The sequence below is a fragment of the Rhinichthys klamathensis genome, unplaced genomic scaffold (assembly GCF_029890125.1).
Source record: "Rhinichthys klamathensis goyatoka isolate OS25496 unplaced genomic scaffold, OSU_Roscu_1.1 h1tg000595l_1, whole genome shotgun sequence".
In the NCBI taxonomy this organism is placed as follows: domain Eukaryota; kingdom Metazoa; phylum Chordata; class Actinopteri; order Cypriniformes; family Leuciscidae; genus Rhinichthys; species Rhinichthys klamathensis.
This window is the reverse complement of record NW_026607051.1, coordinates 52,208-76,500: the sequence shown is the minus strand read 5'-3', so window position 1 is coordinate 76,500 and position 24,293 is coordinate 52,208. Positions and strand designations below refer to the sequence as shown.

General features: G+C 41.4%; 1 protein-coding gene across 1 annotated transcript in view; it reads right to left on the bottom strand.

The window, feature by feature from the left end:
* The window catches only part of LOC130075655 (zinc finger protein basonuclin-2-like), a 50,212-nt gene that overhangs the window by 7,532 nt on the left and 18,387 nt on the right, over positions 1-24,293 (bottom strand). The window contains exon 2 of the mRNA XM_056240398.1: positions 8,055-10,363. Coding sequence (XP_056096373.1) covers positions 8,055-10,363 — 2,309 coding nt within the window. The remainder of the gene's footprint in view (positions 1-8,054; positions 10,364-24,293) is intronic.

The window sequence follows — 24,293 nt, the reverse complement described above, 5'->3', positions numbered from 1 at the left end:
TGGATACTTATGTTCATCGGACATCTTCAAGAGGAAGTCCGACCAGTTATTTATTTGCTTTGGATCACCTAAGAAGGGTCTTCCTGCTTCTAAACAGACGGTTAGTAAGTGGATAGTCGAGGCTATTTCACTTGCATACGAGTACTGTGACCATCCGTGTCCCTTGGTGGTCAGAGCTCACTCAACGAGGGGTATGGCGGCCTCTAAAGCCTTGTTATTTGGGGTTTCTCTCCAAGACGTTTGTGATGCGGCAGGCTGGTCTTCACCGCTCACATTCGTCAGGTTTTACAGTTTGGACCTGGATGCTGCCCCAGGTTCTCAGGTGCTTAGTGCTTAGTTCCAACAGACTGACACTCAGGTACTTGGAATTCTGGCGTTTTGGGTATTCTCGTTCCCAAAGCGTCAAGTGACGCATCGCGAGTTCCCTCGAAAGGGAACGTCTCAGGTTACTACTGTAACCATAGTTCCCTGAGAAAGGGAACGAGACGATGCGTCACCCTGCCATACTTCCTGCATCCCTGTGATCGGCTTGCTTCGACTTTTTGAAGCTAATGCCGCGTTTCACCGGATGTGCTCTTATGCCTTCCTGGTCATGACGTCACCCGCCCGTGACACTCATTCTTTCCATTGGACTAGTTGACATTGATGCTCAGACGCATTCACGCTGGGGGCGTTCCCAAAGCGTCAAGTGACGCATCGTCTCGTTCCCTTTCTCAGGGAACTATGGTTACAGTAGTAACCTGAGACGTTTTCTTCGTCAATAGCCACTTGCACCCCCTGCTGGTGAGGTCGACTAACAGCTATGGAGATTATCAATCGGGAATCCACTGATATTCCTGCCGTTCCCGGATGTCAAATGTTGAATTTTCTGTCGAATTTGAACCACTGAATTTGTGGAAGCGAATTTGTAAAGTGATATAAAATGGACCGAAAATTGCCTGTTGAATATTATAGGTTGTATTTTTAAACAGAATGAATATTTTGGAAGTGAAATCTGAAAGGTGAATATGGATTATTGAATTTTTAAAAATTGAATTGAAATATTCACAGCTAAATATTTAGCCCATAAAAATGCAAGCCCTAAAAATACAATGCATTAAAATGCAAGCAGACTTAATGCAATGCATATTTTTTCAAGTAGTGCAATTCAACAAGCTTTTTGTTTCAAAAACATTTGTCATTATTTTACTTCCATAAAATTAATATTTCTCCGTCTACGTGAGTAAACTAAACCTGTCAGGATTATACAGTTCAATGTGGCTCTCACATTATATGACATGGCAGACAACTGTCCAGTCCGGTTCAGTTCATTTGGTGCAGGTTTGTCGAGAATGTGGTTGTGAGTACTGAAAATGTGCAGGTGTCAGTTTGATTAGAGAATGGGGTTGTCACGCTCGTAAAAAAACAAACAAAAAAAAACGCTGTATAATTGCAACAGTATTAAGCGGTGCTGCCATACTAGCCATTAGCATATGCTCTAGAGTTGTTTGCTCTAAAATGTGTTTTGTGTGAAAGATGACACATGACACAAGAGGATAAGGGATAAAAATAAACAATGCGTAAATCGATTACGTCGAAAAGTCGTTCCAGCCCTACGAAATACTTAATTATGTTAATTGTATAGCACCAATTTATCACATTTCCTGCATTGCCATGCTTTTATTTGAGTGACTGCATGAATGTGTGTTAAAGCACACTACTTTCTGACACAGCAGAGAGTTCAATAACTCTAACACCGCTTAGACAGTAGTATTCTGCTAAAGTGTTTACTCCTGTCAGCATGTCTGCAGGCATGCACAAATGCAATTGACTCTGACTCAATTAAATACTCCACCTCATTGAATGGGAGTTTATCAATTGATTCGAGCTGTGGTAATGCAATAATAGAGGGAAACTTGATAACATATTAACTCAGACTTGGATAGCATTAGCACATTTACTCACTCCAGAAGGTAGTTTAATCGAGACCCATAAGGATATTGTTCATTCAGGCTTCACTTTAATAAAGATGGACTTTCTCTCACCCCAATCCAGGATCACATAACACATAACAAGAGAAAGTGACTTTGCAGCAATTAATCTAAAACTTGATTTATTTACAACTTGATCTGCCTCTAGACAACTGTTCAAATGTCCCTCAAATATGAGACTATGTAAAATGTCAATCCTCATTAAGTTCAACTAACAACTAAACAAATATTCTAGTGTAATGAAAAACACTGCAATTTTGGCTAGTACATGTAGTAACCAAACCAAAATAAAACCACCAAGATTTGTGTGTGCACTGAGCCTCTGTGGGTGCCATACTACAATTGCTCACTACATTTTCTGTCTAAAATTAAAAGTAATATATACAAGAAATTAAAATAAAAAAGACCACAGGAATTCCAGGTCATGCGAAAGGGTTAAAAGTAATTTAAATAGTCACGTAAACCTGACTCTGACTGACAAATAGATTGTACAATGTATTGTAGAGCTTACCAGCAGTGCCATGGTTGATGCAGTCAAAAAGGGTCCCTTTTCTTTAATTATTTAGTTCCCTATCCGACATTCTCCTGCAAGAAGTAAAAATAAATTCAATAGAGGGACCCTTTCTGTTGATATTAGGTATATAGGAGTGGACCACCAAAGCATCATCAGCATTAAAGAGAACAGCATACTGATTAACTGTGGTGGTCAACAGATAAGCACGTGAGAATATGCATGTGTACACATGACCATTACTGTATTTTGTTTGTATTTATAAAATATCAGACCAGTTTAGTTCTGATAGGAAACAATTAACTATTTTAGATGATATCTTAAAATTAAGGGGACAACAAATTTTATTTTGAATAACTCACAGCAATCATGTAGAGCTTGTTCATTGTGACTGATTTTTTTATGCAGTTGATGATGCTTAAAGGGATAGTTCACCCAAAAATGAAAATTACCCCATGATTTACTCACTCTCAAGCCATCCTAGGTGTATATGACATTCTTCTTTCAGATGAATACAATCAGAGTTATATTAAAAAATGTCCTGGCTCTTCCAAGCTTTATAATGCCAGTGAAAGGCCGTTTATGTTTTGAAGTCCATCAAAGTGCATCCATTCATGATAAAAGTGCTCCACGCAGCTCTGGGGGGTTAATAGAAGCCTTCTGAAGCGAAGCGATGTGTTTGTGTAAGAAAAATATACATATTTAAGACTTTATCGACTAAAATATCTAGTGGCCGTATCTAATGGCCGTACGCATCGATTGATGGCGAAAGAGTAACACTTAACGATGTATGACGTAGGTCCTACGTCATACATCGTTAAGTGTTACTCTTTCGCCATAAACGTCATAGGATGTGGGAGTAGCGTAAGCTTTGACGCCTCCAATGGATATTTTTCTTACACGAACGCATCGTTTCGCTTCAGAAAGCCTTTATTAACCCCCCAGGGCCGCGTGGAGTACTTTTATCATGAATGGATGCACTTTTATGGACTTCAAAACATAAATGGCCATTCACTGCCATTATAAAGCTTGGAAAAGCCAGGACATTTTTTAATATAACTCCGATTGTATTTTGTCTGAAAGAAGAATGTCATATACACTAAGGATGGCTTGAGGGTGAGCAAATCATGGGCTAATATTCATTTTTGGGTGAACTATACCTTTAAGTTGGCAGCTCCTTTTGCAGCATGTGACCGTACTTCAAATTTGCACCCTCACACTGCTCATAAGCTCTAAGCTGCCATAACTAATTGGCAACACAAACACACACACACACACGTAGGGGATAGAATATATAGTTTATGCCATTTAAAAATCATTATGTCTATGGAATGCCCCCATAAAACATGGAAAGCTTTGATGGGGACATTCCATAGACAAAATTATTTTTAAATGGCATTAACTATATATGCTATACCCTAATCCTTAATCTATCCCTGAACCTACCCATCACAGAAAACTCAGGATTTTTACATTCAAAAAAACAAACAAACATCATTTAGTATGATTTATAAGCTGTTTTCCACATGGGGACCAAAAAATATCCCTGCAAGAACAAGGATTTTGGATATTGCGATCTTTGTGGGGACACAAGTCCCCATAACGTAGGGTTTACCAGGACAACACGCAAGCACGGACGCACGCACACTTGCTGTATTCATGCTTCAAGAATATGATATTTATTGTCTTAACTATAAGTTACTGTTATAGTCTATCTATAGGCAACCTTTTGATTGGATCCCGCCCCCTGTTTACATCCAAATAATATTAAGCACACCGCTTAGTTACAGTTGTGTTGCTTTTGCTTGAATGAATAAACTCCAGCCACTTCCTTTGCAAATAAATTAAATAAGATACAGCTAAATAAACACAGATGACCCAGGATTTGATACTTGCTAATTGCTATTAGTCAGAGACAGGTGGAATTGAGTCCTTGTTCGAGAAAGCATTTTTTAAAGTATTTCTAAACAATTAAATGTTTAGAAATATGTGACCATATGTTATTTCAAAGCTAACAGACATTGGCAATAGGCTACACACACAGAGCATTGAATTATTTCATAATGATTTAACTTTACAGAGTTAACTGAATTGAATCAACACTGAACTGAATTAAGCTGAAAAATGACACTATCAACTTACTACTGCTGCATTACAGCAGAATTTGAATCTGTCTCATATTGTCCGGTTCTTGTCTTGTTCTGCTCTATCTAGTCTTAGTTTTTATTGTCATTTTATTGGTTTAGTCCTAGTTACTCATCTGTTGTCAACGTTTTTTGGGCAAGTAGCCTATACGTTTTATTTTTTATGTTTTGAACATAACCCTCAAAAAAAAAAAAAGTTCAGCATTTTACCTTTTTATTAAAAAATTGTTTAGGTTTATTTAGCGATTTTAATTATGAGGACATTGACGTGTCCTCATAATGTAGGGGGCGTGGCCTAAAACCTGAATACATACCACAATGGGTGTAACTTTGGGTCCACTGTCCTATAGAGTTTGGCTCCAACCCTGAACAAACCCTCACCTGCCTGTAGCCTTAGTAATCCTGAAGACATTGATTAGCTTGTTCAGGCGTGTTTGATTAGTTTTGGAGCTGAACTCTGCAGGACAGCGAACTTGTCTACCCCTGATATAGGTCAAACCACAACACACACACACAGAGAGAGAGAGGGAGAGAGATAGAGAGAGAGAGAGAGAGAGAGAGAGAGAGAGAGAGAGAGAGAGAGAGAGAGAGAGAGAGAGAGAGAGAGAGAGAGAGAGAGAGAGAGAGAGAGAGAGAGAGAGAGAGAGAGAGAGAGAGAGAGAGAGAGAGAGAGAGAGAGAGAGAGAGAGAGAGAGAGAGAGAGAGAGAGAGAGAGATTTAATGTATTTTGTTTATTTTGACTAAGAACAGTTAAACACAAAGCCCAAGCCCTAACACTCCATGATTGAGTCTAACCTTTCATTTATCAGCTTAAGCCTTTCTGCCTCATTTCCTTCTCCCCTGCAACCTCATTTCAGGGCACAACTAAGTTATGCCTCTCAGTCCCCTCCTCCATCCCCCAACAACCTCCTCAGCTCTCTATCCCTCCCTTCCGACCTTAAATGTAGCAGCCAAACCAATTTGCCCAAAGCTTGAAGCAGCCTCTCCTGAGAATCCTTTTTTTTTCTGCAGAGGAGGAGAGAGGTATGGCTCTTAATGTGTCTTTTCCTAAGAATGTTAATCATCTTTAGGATTTGATGGCCCTTTCAGTTCCTGCTAAGTGTGCACATTTGTGAAATGAGTTGTAATACTCAATTTCAAAGTGAAAGAGAGTCACATTAGATGATGAGTTACTTTGTTTTTGTCTTTATCTTTTCCTCTAATGTGCAGTGGGCAGCTAAAGATCAGATCACTCTCTCTATGTCAAGGCCATCATCACAGTAGCTAAGAATGTTTAAACGCAAATGACAAAGTTTAGTCATAGTTTGGAGTGCTGAATTCTCTAAGCCTGACATCATGTCTCAACGCCACAGGAAGAGAGGAGAGGAATGGGAAAGATAGAATTAACCTTCACTCTCCCTAACCACAGTTGGCTTGTGTGAGACTGTAGACCGAATATTAGCACACCATGGGAATCTGGAGCCAGGCAAACACTCAGGGTCATCACCAATCAGCAAGTGAAGAAAACATAAGAAAATTAATGAATTAATTAATTAATTAATTAATACATACATACATACATACATTCAAACAGAAATAAATAATGATTGAGAGATGTGTGTGTGTTTCCAGCAATCAATCACACTGCTTCTCTTGCAAAAAATATGCAACCATTTACATTCATGTAACTCATGCTGAAGAAAAAAAATATGATGTAACATGCAATGCTATTCAATTACAGACTTATTTTCTCCCTATTTGTCACAAACAACAACATCAAATGTTGTGTACCTGCTGTAGTAATATTCGGCCACATCCCTTATACACTCTTTTTTTTATCATAATTGAATGATCAAGCCAATGTTTATTCATTTTAAAGGGGAGATGGATACTTGTTTGAGATAACTGAATTGGATGCAATTTATCAAACTGACTTCCTACTCAGGGATGTCAAGAGCTCATTTAAAAGTCAGTGTGGAGAAGTCTTTTAACACTGAATTTAGATGCCACATTAGCATTTGTTATTTGAATTTTAAAGCCATCTATGTTCAGACTGATATTCTTCATTTTTTAAATTCATTCAAGTTTGTGATACATACATTTTACATATGTTGATAGATAAGATGTTTAATGTGAGTTTATAAAGTAGTATTCTAGTAAATTACTAAAACTATTATTTGTAAATTATTGTAAAACATTAAAATATTGAATAATGTTTTTAATGATACAGAGGGTATGGTATTATTAGTATGTCAGCTTATTTGCAGGACTGCTCTGCCTGGAGAAGTAGGGAATACCTGAACCACACACACACACACACACACACACACACACACATTAACATGCCTTCAATCATTTGTTATCTAAATAAAACTGTCACTTGTGACCAGAGAGGGTGAGAAGAGACAGACTCTTATCTGTCCTTCCTCTGGAGTGAATGAGATGGATGAGGTCTATTTTGTCTCTCTTTAGAGTGCTTGACTGTCTAGAGGGCTCTTTCTGACATGCACTGCTCCTCTGGCAACAAAATAAGGATAGATGCTTTTGTCTCACAGCACAACGGTGAATGTTGGTCTGGAGATGGATTAATAATTGAATGTGCATGTCTATCAAGCTTTTTTCATATTTCCGTATTTTGATACAGATGTATATTCTTACTCTTTATGTACTTCCTTGAAGTAGAGCAGTTTTAAAAGACTGCATGCATTGACCTACGGTATGAGTATGTAAGAGGGCCACTAAATGAAACCAATTTGTGTAACTTTCTGCTGAATAATATTAGTAGTGAGTTTTATGTCACTAATGATATGGCTGACTTTAATAGCATCCCAGAATGCACTTTACTTGTAGAGCCAAAACAATTTGCTTTGGAAAGTCTACATTTGACTGAAGAACCTTTTTTTTTTTCTTGTCCTTTAACATAATGTATTCTGGGACTGTTTATGGTAAATGTGTTAACTAGCAGTTGGAGAAACCTGCACCTCCTGATGCGATAATGAATGCAGTGGTTTGACAATCTGCAGCCTCTGCTAATGTATGCATGTCTACCTGTGTGTGACAGGTGAGCAAGTACAGGTAAACAGCACATTAATGCATTAAATAACTGTCTGCAGAAATGTACAATCAACACATTCTTCCTGTTAAAGCATAATTTGTTAACATCTTTTTTCAACTATTTGTCCCCATCAAACTTGCACTAATGAAGATTAAACAGGTTCCCCACATATAATAACTTTATGAAATGTAAAAATTAAAGATTGAGGTCATGATAATAACTTTTTAGAATAAAAAAATGTATAGTAGAGTGAATTATAAATGTATTGTTTCATTATTGTTTTAAAAAATATATACATGTATCAAAACCACCTGTTTTAAGTTTGCCAGTTATCATATTTATATCAGCATACATCAGTTTGATTTTAGTGGAAAATAAAAAGTGATTTGTCTCACCTATCTCTGCTCCGTCGGGAGGGGAAAGCAGCGTTGCATCCAGCCACAGTACACACATGCATCTCTTTTAGGTGCACATTCTTGTAGTGCAATTTAACACTGTATGAACTTTTAAAGCTCTTTTTGCAGACGTAGCAGATCTTGGGATCAGGACTAGCGCAGAGATCACCCTCAGGGGACTGGGAGGGGAACTTCGGTGGGCTTGTTCCATAGCTCATTGATGAGATGAAACTTTCATGTAAGGCAGCCATGCTGGCAGCAGCGGCAGCAGCAGCTGCCATACCCCCATTGTAAAGGCTATATTGACCCATGCAAAACATGTCATAAGTAGGATCATTGATCTCTTCTTTGATTTTGATAACAGGCTGGTGTTGTGAAGGTGGGGAATGTCTTTGTTCCTCCAAATCTTTCTGGAGGTGTCCCTCCTCTTCTACCCCCTGGTATTCCTTATCGAGATTTCTCTCTAGGGCAGGCTGATGTCCGTCAGTGTCCATCAGCTCATCCCGGTAGAACATTTTGGATTCAGATGTCTCTGACTCATTTTCAAAGTCACGCTCATGATCTTGGTCCTCAGAGGTAAAACTGTCAATACAACGCAGGTCGCCATGACTTCTACCACCATGACTCCCACCACACTCTTCTTGGTCAGGATGGAGCATGCCTCTAAGGGCTAGACTGGGACTCATTTCATTCTGTGATGGAGACTGATGTCTGCTACCCCCACAATGATGACTGCTGCTGCTGCTGCTGTTATTGTTGTTGTTGCAGTTGCCATTGACATTATTATGGATGTTGGATGGCTGATGGTGGTGATGGTGACAACTATCTTCATCATCATCATCTTTGTCATCATAATCATCTGCCACATCTATCACTTCTTTCTCTATCTTTACTGGCATACTGGATTTACGAGGCTTCTTTTTAGGCATTGGGTCGAGAGTCATGGAATCTTGGGTACTGGGAGTTGTGGGTAGGTGATGAGAAAATTTTGATGTTTCAGATACATCCATGTTGTGGGAACTAGCAGCTAACATCTGTTGCTGGTCCGTCAAAGATGTGCTGTTGATTGTGGTAGGCAAAATTGGACTGGTAGGCAGAGAGACTGGGGGACTAACTAGGTCAGCAGGTGAGAGCAATGTGCGATAAAAGGGTGGCACAGGTTGCACTGGCTGCACAGACTTCAGGGAAGGGAAGACAAGAGGGCTCTGCAGAGGTGAATGTATCATGGGGTCAAGAGGAGGGGTGGCAAAGCTTAGTGGTGGCCGCCCTGGGCTAGTTATATTGAAGCCACTTTTGGCACTTGATATGACAGGTGTGGCAGTCCCAGAACTGGAGCGAATGAGGTCCTTGTCCCGGTTGTTCCTCAGCATAGGCATATGTAGGCGAGGATTGGGATTAGCACTATGGCGGTTACGACTTCGCAAAGAGCTGAAGACCATATTGCAGCCTTCAATAGTACAACGGTGCTTAATCTTCAGATGCACAGCATTGTAATGGATCTTTAGAGTGCCCTTATCATAGAAAGTCTTGCCACAGGAGTTGCAGCAAACACGACCCTTACGTGAGGTTGCACCCATTCGACGCATGCGATGCATTTTGGAAGAGAAAGAAGAGTGTGTAATGGTTTTCGATTGTTCATTCTTTTCAAAATGGTGATGGATCTGGTGGTTGTTCAGAGTGCTTGACTGCTGCTGTTGCTGCCCCTGTTGCTGTGTTGGTGTATGTGGTTGCTGGGACTGCTGTGTAGATGGTGTTGGAGAAATGGGTGAAGCTCTGTTGGGTTCTATTTTAGGTTCAATGGCGTTGGGTAAGGTCCCCATTGCTCCACGACTTGGGCTCTGACCACTACGAAACGGTGAGAGGGACACTTCAGATTCACTGGTCTCCACCTGCTCACTCTGATTAGGCAGATTTGGCTCTCGCATTCTGAGACCTGATTGCTCAATGTTCAGTCCATTTGGTGGCAGACCTAACATGGGGGCTGACACTGGGTTGATGTACTGAAAGGGCAGCAAGAAGGCCAGACTGTTTGGAATGTTCTCAAAATGGTGAATACTAGAGGGGCTGTTGTTCTCTAGGTGCGACAGAAGGCCAGGGCTACGTGTGCGATTGTTGCTTTCAATAAAAGTTCTGATGCCAGAGTCAGTCTTTGATGAGGGCACTGTAATTGCCTGACCCTCCTTTTCCTGGATGGCCATCAATTCCACAATAGACTTGGTTTCACCAAAGCGCAGAAACTGTTGTAGAGTGATGATCTCCTCTTCCCGGGACATTATTGTCCATCTGTCCAGAACCTTGCCTGCAGCATCCTAGAGGCCATATCAGAGACAAGATTAAAAAACTAAACAAATACTTTTTTTTTTTTTTTTGAATATTATCTGAGAAGATAGAGGTGATGGCGAGGGTAAGGATAAAGGAATGTCACCCAAAAGAGCACATGAAGCAATATATGAAGACTTCAGATGCAAAAGCCTCTAAGTGCCATCTGAAATTTTCTTTTAAAATGAGCATTTTTATCAAGCTCCTCTTCAGTAATTTCACTTTAATGACAATTAATAGGTAATTGTCATTGCCATTAAAGTGAAATAACTGAATATAAACATACGAGCTTGATAAAAATTATCATTCTAGAAGAAATTTTCAGATGGCACTTAGAGGCTTTTGCATCAGAAGTCTTCATATAAAGACAGATGATTTGTTTCTCAACTGACAATATCTAGGCCTCTCTACACTTTGTCCTTTCTTTCTTAAAACAACCATGCAAATTTAGTCATTAGGTGCACACTAAAGGTAACCCATGCTAAGCTTAACAGTCTTCAGCCAACAAATAGAAGCCACCAGTGTTCATTAATTAGGGAGTCCCTGTGAAACTGCAGAGATGACATCAATTTATTTGATGTAAGACAATGAACAAAACTTCTCAGAAAGATACAACTCTTGCAGCCTCTCTCACAATTACCCACTGATTATTGCTGTTGACAGACAGTAAAGAACATAAGAGATTCAATTTAGGCAGTAATAATACAAGATTATTAGTATTAGTATTAGTATTAGTAGTAGTAGTAGTAGACGTAGTAGTAGTAGTAGTAGTAGTAGTAGTAGTAGTAGTAGTAGTAGTAGTATTTCAATTTATTTGGTATATCTCTGCTTTTAATATTGTGTCAAATATAGTTTTAAAATATGTCAGTTTTTCAAAAAGAAGGTTCATAACTTTACAAAAATAAATAAATCATTTTTTTTAAATAATAATTTCTGTGGCTGCAATGTTGGACATAAAAAATAAACAGCTCATGTTTATTTAACCATGTCTTTGAAGAAGCCTTGGAGGTGACAGCAATCTTGCATTAAATTTATTAAGCAGGATGCAGATTCAGTATTAACTGAGCTTTATGTTAATTGGAGTTTAGAGGATGCATGTCTCAAACTAGATTAAATATTAATGAAGTCATACTTTCTCAAGAAGATTTAGTCAACTAAAGAATATGTTTAACTTACATATGGTTTGCCTTCAGGCACACACGTATGAAATTATGTGAATCTCAACATATCCTAAACTGACCTTTATTTTATTTTATATTTATAATTTATTTATTTATGTATTTAAAAAAATAAAAAAATTGCAGAGCCGGACCATGGGATGTGGGAAGTTTCCATCTTGAGAGAGCAGTATTGTTCTAGGAGGAGAAATAAGCACCACTTCCAAGGAGCTTGTTCTTCGGCCAGTGTTCTAAGTAATGGTATTATTAACCACTGAAAAATAAAACAGTTTGAGCTTTGCACAATTGCCCACTGCCAGACGCTGAGACATGGCAAGAGATTCTGGGAATGGAATCTTGGCAGGATCTTTTAGCGTTGTGGTCAGACTTGTAACTTTGATACATAAAATATGTGACTTTGTTTTATGTTCCCTCTTTCTCATACCTGCATTATTTGACTCTCAAGTATGTATCCTTACATTATATTACTGTGGTTCCTAAACCCCACTGAAGTTCAAAAACTGAACATCAACTGTTATATATTGCTTTATTACTGGTATTATCGTCATGTGAATAAGCAGGCTTTTTAAGTCATGTAAATTAACAGGCATATACTTTCATGTTCTATCTATAAACTGTCTATAAATGTTCATTGGCATTTGCCACAGAATGTGATGCCAAAAGTGTGGCGCTCTGCCCTTGCTACCATGCAAGTTTATAAGGCAACATCAAGGAAGCAATGGCTGTTCTGATGACAATTAGAGATGACACAAGGCAAGGCTTTGTCTGCCCCAGCCTGCTAGGATCTATGAATGATAAATGGTTACTCTGGATTTTAAGAGGAAAATCTGGAAACTCTGGAAATCAACAGCACAAAGCACAAAGGGCCTTTAAGGCACAGACAGAGAATAAATGTTTAAAGAGACTAAGAGAGTTAGAGAATGAGAGAAAGTGAGGAAAAAAGAAGATAGTAAGAGAAAGTGAGAGGTGGGAATACAGAATGGTTTCACAACAGCATGGCCTCAGAAATTTAAGCAAGATAAATTCTTTAGAGACAGCACATCAATAGTCACTGGGGTATTTGTTGTTAAATATACATTAAAAACATTTTACTCTTTCATTCCGTGTTTGAGTATGAGTTTAGCCTGGAGGTAAGACTTTAAATTTCAGCCTCAACAATATTATTTTATATGGCACAGTGGTTTGAACTCCTGTATTTCAATTTGATGTAAGTAAAGGGAAAAAAGTAAATTACAAAGTGAATTTTTAAATAGTAACTAAAATATGTACTAAAAATGCTTTTAAAAAAATACTGTGGAATGTTTGAGCAATTCTCTCATTCTGTTCTTTCTGTCTATATGGTCTTACTTCTGAACATTTATAACCTTCCTTCAGTCTTTAACACACACACACACACACACACACACAGACGCACACACTCATGCACGCACGCACACACACACACACACACACACACACACACACACACACACACACACACACACACACACACACACACACACAAGTATATAAGTTAACATCATACTTACAGTTTACTATTTATAAATTATTTTATATAAAGTATAAAGTATAGTATACTACTATGTTCCTATTTAGGTATTCCTTTTTTATTATACTTGAAATATACCTTTAACTGTATTTTAACTCTTTCCAGTTTAAAAACATTTTATTCTAGCGTCATGCTTATTTTTTTTATCAACACATCCTTTTTTATCAACATTTTAAACAAAAAGATGAGAAAGTCACATTTGTGTCAAAGACTACGTCCAGATGAGGTTCAGACCTATGATCAAAACACAGACGGAGTAGACCGAGTCCATCAACCCCCCCAAAGCTTCACAGTCGTTTCATGGGTTCGACATTTCATTCTGTAACGTTAGGCAGTTGAACAGTTTTGAATTTTACATTTGCGTTAACCAATCTTCTATTACTTGTTTCTGCTTCTTCACCTGTGTTTTGATTAGAGATTATGTACTCTTTCAGAAGATGTGTAATAGTGCCCCCTACCGTATAAAAGTGAAAACACGGATAGATGGAAAATTCAGTCATTGGCGGAGAAAGAGTAAAGTCAATTCCTACAGTATGTACACTACCAATGGACTAGCCTACACAAAAATTCAGATACTCAGAATTAGGAACATATCTGTTTTCTTTATAAATTAATATTTTCAAACAATTTAAGTTTGTAAGACAGTATGTAAAACTATGTGAAAAAAGTATGTAATAGGCTACTCAATCAAAAGAATAAACATAAAATAAACATAACTACTAGACAAGTATACTAAGAATATTTAATTACACTTTTAAGTATATCTCGTTTAAAAGATTGAGTACAGCCATCCAATATAGGCCAAATATACTCAGACTTTTCAGTCAGTACAAGTCAGGTATACTTAAGTGCAATTTTAAAGTATATTTCTGAGAAGTACATACAAATTAGATTTAAAGTATACTCTCTTATGTTTAGTTTAAAAGAAGTATACTAATAGCATACTTGAATAAACTTCTTTTTCGTAATGGAAGAGCAGCCAGGATACAGTTATTTTCAAATAGTGCCATTTGCATTTGTAAGTTGAGCAAGGAATGACCTTTGACTGTTTGGACCACTGCCACTCTTTACACTGTGCTTTTCAAACAAATCTGACGTGCCCAAGTATCACTTATGAGTTTATCTTTTTTTTTTTTTCTCATTTTTCAATCAGAGTATAAAGCAAGACATTGGACTGACATGTTTACCAAATGGAGTTGTTTAGAAATGCTGGGGCCAATCAGCTGTCACGATACAGGTTGCAGGCTGCACGCTTTGGAGGGCCACTAAGACGGACTATGCAAACACTAACACACCCAACAACATTTCCAACAACATTTCCAGAGATGCCTAGATCTAAACTAGCCAAATCTATGGCCACTCTCAAACACACAGAAAAAACTCAAGATTGGGCGATAAGGGGGCTGTTGATTAGAGTTCTGCTTGGAGAAGAAAACTGTGCTTTTGGTTATATTTACAGTATGAAACTTTCATTATTATGACAGGTTTTTCCCATACCTGTATCCTTTTGCGTATTAAATTCTTGATTCATGAAATATTATCCTAGATTGAAACTAAAACTAAAGGCAGTGAAGAGGAGGCTACATTTAGATGGTACGATAAAATATTAGTATGTCTGCCCACAAATCAGCCTTAGGTCCTTAGACAACTCCCCTGCATTAGTCAGGTAACAAACCTGCCATTAGAAGCAATTTTACACCAAGGCACTCATCTCCCAATTAGCTTAATGTGGCTTCTATCTATGCATTCTGCAGATTTGCCATACTCAAATGAAATCTCATTAGAACCGTCCCCCACGCCCCCCAACGCTGTGATGAATTACACTGTCATTACACATCCCTGACTCCTTTACATAATGTGGCTGAACACTGTTTGTGAGGTTAAAGACAATTAGTTAATAATTATAGCGTTAAGTCACAGGTCTCATCTATCCATGGTGCAGTCTGCAAATGCTGCAAATGTGTCAACTGTGACGGCTGTATTTATCTCACTGCTTCTGGTGTCACTTACTGCAGCCCAATAATGATGCTGGAGGCTTGAGCTTTGTAAATGGTCTCTGAGGACAGGCAACATATGGCCAAATATCCATGCCAATGTTATCAACATAAAAAAAGTCAGTTATGCAGTTATCATATTAACATTCCCCCAGTCTTGTGTTAAAGGCTGAAAATAAAGCCACTGAGTACAGTCCTTTTAGCAGTCATCACTTATCATAGTCAAGGGATCATTAAGCTCTAAGAAAATATATACTACAGTGGGCACAGAGTAAGAAAAGGTAATAATGCATTTTTATTATTACATAGACATTATTACATTTACATGGGTAAATACATAGACTGGGCCCATGCACAGCACACTAGTTTTTCTTTGATACTAGTAGACATATTTCAATTTGTTAAATAAAATATTAATAAAAAAAATGTTTTGATCAAATATTCCAATATCACATTTTAAACATTTGCTTCGTTCTACCTAATATAGAACTGAATTTCTAAAACATCTAATTCACCATGGACAATTGGTCTGGGAACCACATTGATCCAGTGACTCCCAGTGGACACAACAAGAATTCACTATTGATCAAGGGGTAGCTATCATATCCCAGAAAAAAAAAAAAACTTCCATCCCCTGTGTTCACTACTTCAAGGGAGGTTAAGCAGAGGTTTCCCTGTGATCTTAGAAGGTCTTGAACCCATGAATTGCTCAGTATTCTACTTTCTGACCTTTTTATTTTAAGCAATGAATAATTGAGTAGGGAAGTGGCATAAAGGGGGGAAAGGCTCAGTCAAAGCCCAGTGCCTGGAGCCATGACATCAGAGGGAGAGCTCATAAGAGTATTGTGTAACTCTCATTGGTCAAATAGTGCCTAATGATTATCATAGAGCTCTCTATTCTTAGATGGCCAAATGTGGACATGCAATGTTATGTTTTTTTTGTTTTTTTTTAAATATCAAACCACATTTTAATTGTGCTGATATGTCTAAAAATGCATGGTATTAGGGAGGTGTGTGGCTCAACCATCCAATAATACATATAGTTTATCTGACATTGTGCTGGATGACACATGAAATAAATGCAGAAGAAAAATACATCCAGATTTCCTGGCTAAACGATAATCCTAAATGACTGCTCGTGATCTCTGGGGAAAGTTGGTATACACTGACCAAGCTGGAGAAAACCTTAATGTCCAAATAAGGTGTTGCCTATACACGTACACACATGGCCCACTGTGAACCACTTTTTCTATAATTTGGAACAGAGCTACTCTAATTGCATTGCCTAGCATTTTCTCAATGCAGAACACAGACTAAAATACATCCAATGTAGACCAAAATCATGATGATTTTGCATGTCCAGACATTTTGATAAATGTTATTTAAACAGTCGACCTCATACAAGTGTGACAGAAACTGTTATTATTCTCTTTGGTACTATATTTCATGTGTAGCAAAAAAAAAAAAAAAAAAAGCCTGTGAAAAAAAATGAACCTGTTACAATTCAAGTGATCTGTATCATTGTCATTTTGACTGTAACACATGTCACTGTGATGTGGGGCAACACTCAAGTGTAGAGGGACTGAGGGAAAATAATGTAGGATTTATGTGATCTCCTTCTGTCAGGGAATAGAATGGATTTTCTGATATGGGAAGCAGATGTTAGGTGGACATGGAGTTCTGTAAGGGGAACAGTGGGAGTGCATGAGAAATGTCCCGTCTGTGGGTCTTTGGTTCAACTGTGTCTTTTTTTTTTTTTTGTTCTTTATGATATCACATCTTCTTTCTATCACTCCAGTGATTGCTTGCTAATGCTTGAAAAAGGTGTGAAATATGCTCACAATTTGCTTCTTGGCTGTCGTGTCTTGTATCAGTGTGATACTGGGAGGTGTTTTACATTACTGTTATCATTTAGAGTAATGCTTACACCTCTTACTCAAAAGCTATTATATTGTTGTTATTAAAAAGAAGTCAAAGAGTAACCTTCAAAAGATTAGCTCAGCTGGAAGGAGATCAGATGAAAACATGGAGAGAAGATATGTATGTGTTCACCTTACTTCTTGCTTTAAACAAAATCTACGCCTCTTTCGTTGCAAGTCAAAAAAAAATTTTTTATATGTCCTCTCTGATCCTAATTTGACCGTGAAGTAAGCCACATGTTTTACATTTGGTGGTTTAATAATCTATCCCTCTCTCTCTCTCTCTCTCTCTCTCTCTCTCTCTCTCTCTAGAGAGGTTATGCACAAACTGGCGCTGCCACAGCACATGCAGGCGAAGAGAATAAGCTAATGGACTCTTTGCCTAATGTGATAAGAGCCATTATTGACATGCTGCCAGGAAGATGCAAGGCCATTAGCTTAGAGGTGGCTTTTTCCTTCTCTTGTCTGCTTCAGCAGCATCTCTTGAGCTATTCCTGTCCTCAGGCCTCTGGAGATAGAGCTCACAGACCCAGCAAACATAGCTGTGACTGTCACCAACAGCATTATTTACTGCTGACACACATACAAACTCAAAAGCATTTAAGAATGAATGGAAGTAATGTGGATGGGCCAGCGGTTCAGCTAAACAGACCCATTAAACATCCCATCTAGGTATATGTCAGTAATTTACCTAAGTAGATCTCTGGAAGGATGGATATCACCACCAGTGCTGTGTGGGTAGGCATCACAAGAATAACAAGAAGTTATATTAGGGTTTTGGGAAGACATAGGTCTAGAATCAGGCTAATCTATTGTTGCTGACATTATTACACTGTAATTACTTCCAGTGAAAATAAACATCATTAACATCATCCATTGCTTCATCTGCCTGTCTTCACTACATGCCAGCCAGCACAGAAACCCAGTTGTTCAAACCCTGTACATCTCAACCACCAAACAATAAAGGCCCGTTCACACCAATATTGACAACTATAGCTGTAAGATATACAGTAATATAGCTGTAAGCAGCAATTTGGGGCCAAGCAGTGAAGGCACAGCAAACACAGCAAATACAGCAAGCATGTCATTTGTCACAGGGAACAATAAGAGGGACTGCAATATGCATCTCTAAATCACAAAAATGCATACGGTTTTGTATAGAAAAGCAACACAGACCTGTTATTTTATGCTCAGAATACTGAGTGCCCAGAACCTCTTGCGGTCTGAGGTCGTGACACACGGTTATCAAACTTGTACGCAATATAGAGGACACACATAATGTAGAGGACACACATCTGCAGTGATCCTGATGAGAACTTTCAGTGTGAGAATGAGCACACAATAATCTACTTTTGGGTACACATTAACTTCACATTATCATAACTTTTAAATAAAAAGGTGTATCAAAATTCTGTTCTGAATTAATAATTTCTGTGCAGCTCAGTCCAGTGATCATCTGAGCCAATTTTGGTAATTGGGCAAAATCGTCTCAGGTTACGACTGTAACCGTAGTTCCCTGAGAAAGGGAACGAGACGATGCGTCACTTGACGCTTTGGGAACGCCCCCAGCGTGCATGCGTCTGAGCATCAATGTCAACTAGTCCAATGGAAAGAATGAGCGTCACGGGCGGGTGACGTCATGACCAGGAAGGGATAAAGGCTAACCCGGTGAAACGCGGCATTAGCTTCAAAAAGTCGAAGCAAGCCGATCACAGGGAAGCAGGAAGTATGGCAGGGTGACGCATCGTCTCGTTCCCTTTCTCAGGGAACTACGGTTACAGTCGTAACCTGAGACGTTCCCTTTCGAGGGAACTCTCGATGCGTCACTTGACGCTTTGGGAACGAGAATACCCAAAACGCCAGAATTCCAAGTACCTGAGTGTCAGTCTGTTGAAACTAAGCACTAAGCACCTGAGAACCTGGGGCAGCATCCAGGTCTAAGCTGTAAAACCTAACGAATGTGAGAGGAGAGGACCAGCCTGCCGCATCACAAACGTCTTGAAGAGAAACTCCAAATAGTAAGGCTTTAGAGGCCGCCATACCCCTCGTAGAATGAGCTCTGACCGCCAAGGGACACGGCAGGTCAGAGTACTCGTATGCAAGTGAAATAGCCTCAACTATCCACTTACTAACCGTCTGTTTAGAAGCAGGAAGACCCTTCTTAGGTGATCCAAAGCAAATAAATAACTGGTCGGACTTCCTCATTGACGATGTCCGATGAACATAAGTATCCAGTGCTCGCACTGGACACAAGAGGTTCAGCCTTTCCTGGTCCGCAGATGTAAAAGGAGGAGGACAGAAAGCCTGCAGCACAATAGGCCTCGGAGTCAAGGTCGGCACCTTAGGGACGTATCCCTGTTTTGGATATAAGAATGCCTTGACCATCCCCGGTGCAAACTCAAGGCAAGTGGGGGAAACCGAAAGGGCCTGAAGGTCTCCAACTCTCTTAAGGGACGAAATAGCTAGCAGAAAGATAGTCTTAAAGGTAAGAAACTTCTCTGAAACCGAATCTAAGGGCTCGAATGGAGCCCTAGACAGGCCTTCTAGTACTAAAGCAAGATCCCAAGCTGGCACCCTAGTGCGAGTTGCAGGCCTTAGCCTCAAAGTGCCACGAAGGAAACGTGTAATCAGGGGGTCTCGACCCAACGATGTACCCCCCACCAGGGCGTGGTAAGCCGCAATGGCCGCCACGTAGACCTTGAGCGTGGAAGGACATAGACCTGACGTAAAGCGCTCCTGCAGGAACTCGAGTACTGTGTTCACAGAACAGTTAACTGGATCCCACTGATGTCGGTGACACCATACAGAAAAAACTCTCCATTTAAGCGCATATAGTTTCCTAGTAGCTGGAGCTCTGGAGCTTAGAATGGTCTCAGCAGCCTCAGCTGAGAGACCACTCTCTATGAGTTGGGCCCCTTCAGAGGCCAAACCCACAGGTTCCAAATTTCTGGTCGAGGGTGAAATATTGTGCCCCCGGCCTGAGACAGAAGGTCTCTCCTGATCGGGATCTCCAAGGGAGGACCGTCTAAGAGATGGATCAGGTCCGCAAACCAGATCCGACTCGGCCAGCGTGGTGCTACTAGCAGTAGGCTAATTCCGTACTGGCGGACTCGTTCCAGAACTCCTGGGAGCAGAGCAACAGGGGGAAATGCGTACAGACGTAGCCTCGGCCACGTCTGCACCATAGCATCCAGCCCCAGGGGGGCTGGGTGAGTAAGGGAGAACCAAAGTGGACAGTGCGTCGTATGCTGAGACGCAAACAGATCCACCTCTGCTTGGCCGTAAAACTCCCAAATTTTCTCCACCGCCTCGGGGTGGAGTCTCCAGTCCCCTGGCCTCAGCTCCTGCCTCGACAGGATGTCTGCCCCAATATTCTGGTCCCCAGGAATATACACTGCCCTCAGGGAGAGTACCTTCCCCAGAGACCACAGGAGGATCTGGTGCGCCAGCTTGCAAAGCGGACGCGACCGCAGACCCCCCTGACGGTTCAGATAAGAGACCACCGATGTGTTGTCTGTACGGACGAGCACATGATGGCCCCTCAGGTCTGGGAGGAAATGCTTCAACGCATTGAAGACGGCCATCATCTCCAGGCAATTTATGTGCCAAGAAAGATGATGACTCCTTCACCGACCCTGAACCGAGCGGCCTTCCATTACCGCTCCCCAGCCGGTGAGGGAAGCATCTGTCGAGATCGTAACTCGATGGCAGAGAGCTCCCAACACCGGACCCTGGGTTAAGAACCAGTGTTTTCTCCATATAACCAAGGCACGAAGGCATCGCCGCGTGATCTTGATCATACGAAGTGGGTTTCCCCTCGGGGAGAACCCTCTGGTCCTGAGCCACCACTGCAAAGGTCTCATGTACAGCAGGCCAAAAGGAATCACGTTGGACGCTGCCGCCAAAAGACCCAACAGTCTCTCGAACTGTTTTACAGTGCGTGACTGGCCTAGCTTTAGCTCTTTGGTGGCTGTCAGGATAGCAGCTACACGAACGGGCGATAGAGTGGCCCGCATCGTCACTGAATCCCATACCACACCAAGGAAAGTGTTTCTCTGTACTGGAGAAAGCACACTTTTCTTGGCATTGAGCCTCAACCCCAACATCTGCATATGAGCGAGAACGACACCTCGGTGCCGAACCGCCAACTGCTCTGATTCCGCTAGAATCAGCCAGTCGTCGATGTAGTTCAGAATACGTATGCCCTGAAGCCTGAGAGGGGCTAGAGCTGCATCCACGCATTTCGTGAACGTGCGGGGTGATAAAGCTAGACCGAAAGGAAGAACCCGATATTGGTATTCTTTGCCCCCGAAAGAAAACCTTAGGAACTTCCTGTGCTAAGGGAGGATGGAGACATGGAAGTAAGCGTCCTTCAGATCTATCGTGACAAACCAGTCCTCGGATCTGATTTGAGTCACGATCAGCTTGAGTGTCAGCATCTTGAACTTGAGTTTCTGTACTGAACGATTTAACAGACGAAGATCTAAAATGGGACGCAACCCTCCATCCTTTTTTGGAACAATGAAATAACGGCTGTAAAAACCCGACTCTCTGTCGGGTGAGTACACCTGTTCTATAGCTTCCTTTGCTAACAGGGCCTTTACCTCTTGCTCCATTACCAGAGCCTGCTCGGGATGCACCACTGTGGGCAGCACCCCGTTGTAACGAGGAGGACGAGAACCAAACTGGATTCTGTATCCTTTCTCTACAATCTGCAGGACCCAACGAGAAATATTCGGCAGAAGCTTCCACGCTGCCAGAAAATTTACTAAGGGAACCAGCCTCTCGAGGCTGGTCTCTGGTGTTATCGAGACGGCTAATTCCGGAGCCTGAAACATAATGGCAGGAACTACCTGAACTGGCCGCTCTAAGGCCCCCCGCAGAGGGCGCGAAACCGATGCTGTGCCGCAGCATAGCATCAGCGACTCGCTGGAGACCGCTGCGCCCTGAAGCACCGAGGGTGGCAGGGTTGGCAGAACGGTCTCGTGAGGACCCCGAAATGGAACGGGCACCGTATAATGAGGTGTACACCGCTCCACTTCGGTCGGGGCTGTCCTCACAGGCCTGATGCATGAACATCAGGACCTTTTTTTTTTTTTTTTAACCGAAGTCTTCTTCACCTGAAGAACGGTCCTCAGATCCGGCTTCGACTTAGAAGACTTCGGTTGAGAGGGTTGCGTCCGTCTCCAGTCTCTACGTGGAGGTGCACGAGACGCAACACTCTCTTTCTGATGCACACGATATGATGAGCTCGACGGCTGGGGCTGCTCACGCCCAGCAGCCCCAGGGGGCTGGACCCGGCGAGGGATAAACTTTTTAAAAACGTCAGCTTGTTTCTTTGACTCCTGAAATCTCTCGACGACCGCGTGGACTGCGTCGCCGAAGAGACCAAAAGGTTCAAGCGGAGCATCTAATAAAAAAGCTCGATCTTTTTCTTTAATTTCAGACAGATTTAACCATAAATGTCTCTCAGTAGCTACCAAGGCTGCCATAGACCGCCCAATTGCTCTGGCGGTCTCCTTAGTAGCCCTGAGAGAAAGATCGGTAGCCCGACGAAGTTCACGAATATCGTCATGACTGACTCCCTCACTACTATCCAGATCCCCCAGCAGGTCAGCTTGATAAGCCTGGAGCACTGCCATAGTATGCAGACATGCTCCAGCTTGACCTGCTGCCGTATAAGCTTTGCCCACTAACACCGAAGTGGCTTTGAGCGGTCTAGTGGGCAAAGCCGAGGCTTTCAGAGACGATGCGGGACCAGGGGAAAGATAACTGGCTAAATTCTCTTCCGCCTGGGGCATCGCCTCATAACCATACTCTTTCAGCCCTCTTATTCTCGAATAAGTGTTAACTTGAGGGCTGAAAAGACGTGATGAGTAAGGTTTATTCCACGATTTAGATATTTCATTGTGCAAATCGGGAAAAAATGGAAGCCCTCGTGGTGGAGATAATGTGGTGGAAGATAAAAAGCGCTCATCTAATTTGCTTTTAGGACGAGCGCCCTTCTTCTCAGATGGCCATTCAATATTTAATTTCTCTACAGCCCGCGACATAACATCCACCAGCTCATCATATGCTGGGGAAATAAATTGTGAATCTCTTTCCCCCATGTGTGTGCTTTCACTCTCCAAACTCATCGCATCAACCTCCTCGGAGGAAGAGCAATGAAGCAATGGAGGGCTCTCTCCCCGGGCGGAAGAAACCGCAGAGCGTGCTTCCGACACCGGGGGGAGAGCGCTGGATCTCTCGGGTAAGGAAGGAGAAAGAGCCCTCGGACCCGTCTCCAACCCCTCCGAAAGTTCCTTTTGCGATCCCCAGGAATGCAATCTCCGCGCTGCCTCAGCAGACGCGGGTCCTGATCCCTGCGGATCGCGAGCCTGCCCACTCTCTTTATCAAAGAGTGACAGGCGAGAGCGGAGCATGCGAAGCGGTAACATCTCACAATGCTGGCACTCAGCCCCCTCGAAGGCTGAGACCGCATGCTCCACTCCCAAACAAACGACACAAAGCTCGTGTGTGTCCCCACCCGTTAAATAACGCGGGCAGGGAGAAGCACACTGTTTGTACACTTGTTTAGTTTCCATCCTTTTCCGCAACAGACAACAGTAAATAGACAGAGACAAAATGACACAGATCGCTTGCTGAGACACAGAAGCTAATGCCGCGTTTCACCGGGTGAGCCTTTATCCCTTCCTGGTCATGACGTCACCCGCCCGTGACGCTCATTCTTTCCATTGGACTAGTTGACATTGATGCTCAGACACATGCACGCTGGGGGCGTTCCCAAAGCGTCAAGTGACGCATCGAGAGTTCCCTCGAAAGGGAACTGAAGGAGGAGTAGAACAAAAATAGAATATAGTACATTTCAAAATAGTAACTAACTAACTACTGTAATAGACGGATTCTTACACCGTGTCTACACGGACGCGAAAGGCGTGATGCGACAAAAGACAATAGAACCCATTATAATCAGTGATGTTGTCTTCACTGGATGCAGCGTGACAAATCCCAGACAGTAAACTGATGCCTTATTCTATTCATGATGTACTCCAAGCACCCACGATACTTCTCATAGGAAGGAACAGTTGCTTTGTCGTGTCCACTGTCTAGTGCAGACAGCTTCTAGCTGTTGTGGCACGGCGCGATGCGAGTAGATGCAAAGTGGTACTTATTAGCGCTTATCCTGGATTCCACAACCTATATAAAAAAAATACGATTATGTTCGCTTGCGCAATCTCAATCGGGAAGATTGACTTTTCAAAGATTCCCAATACTGCAAT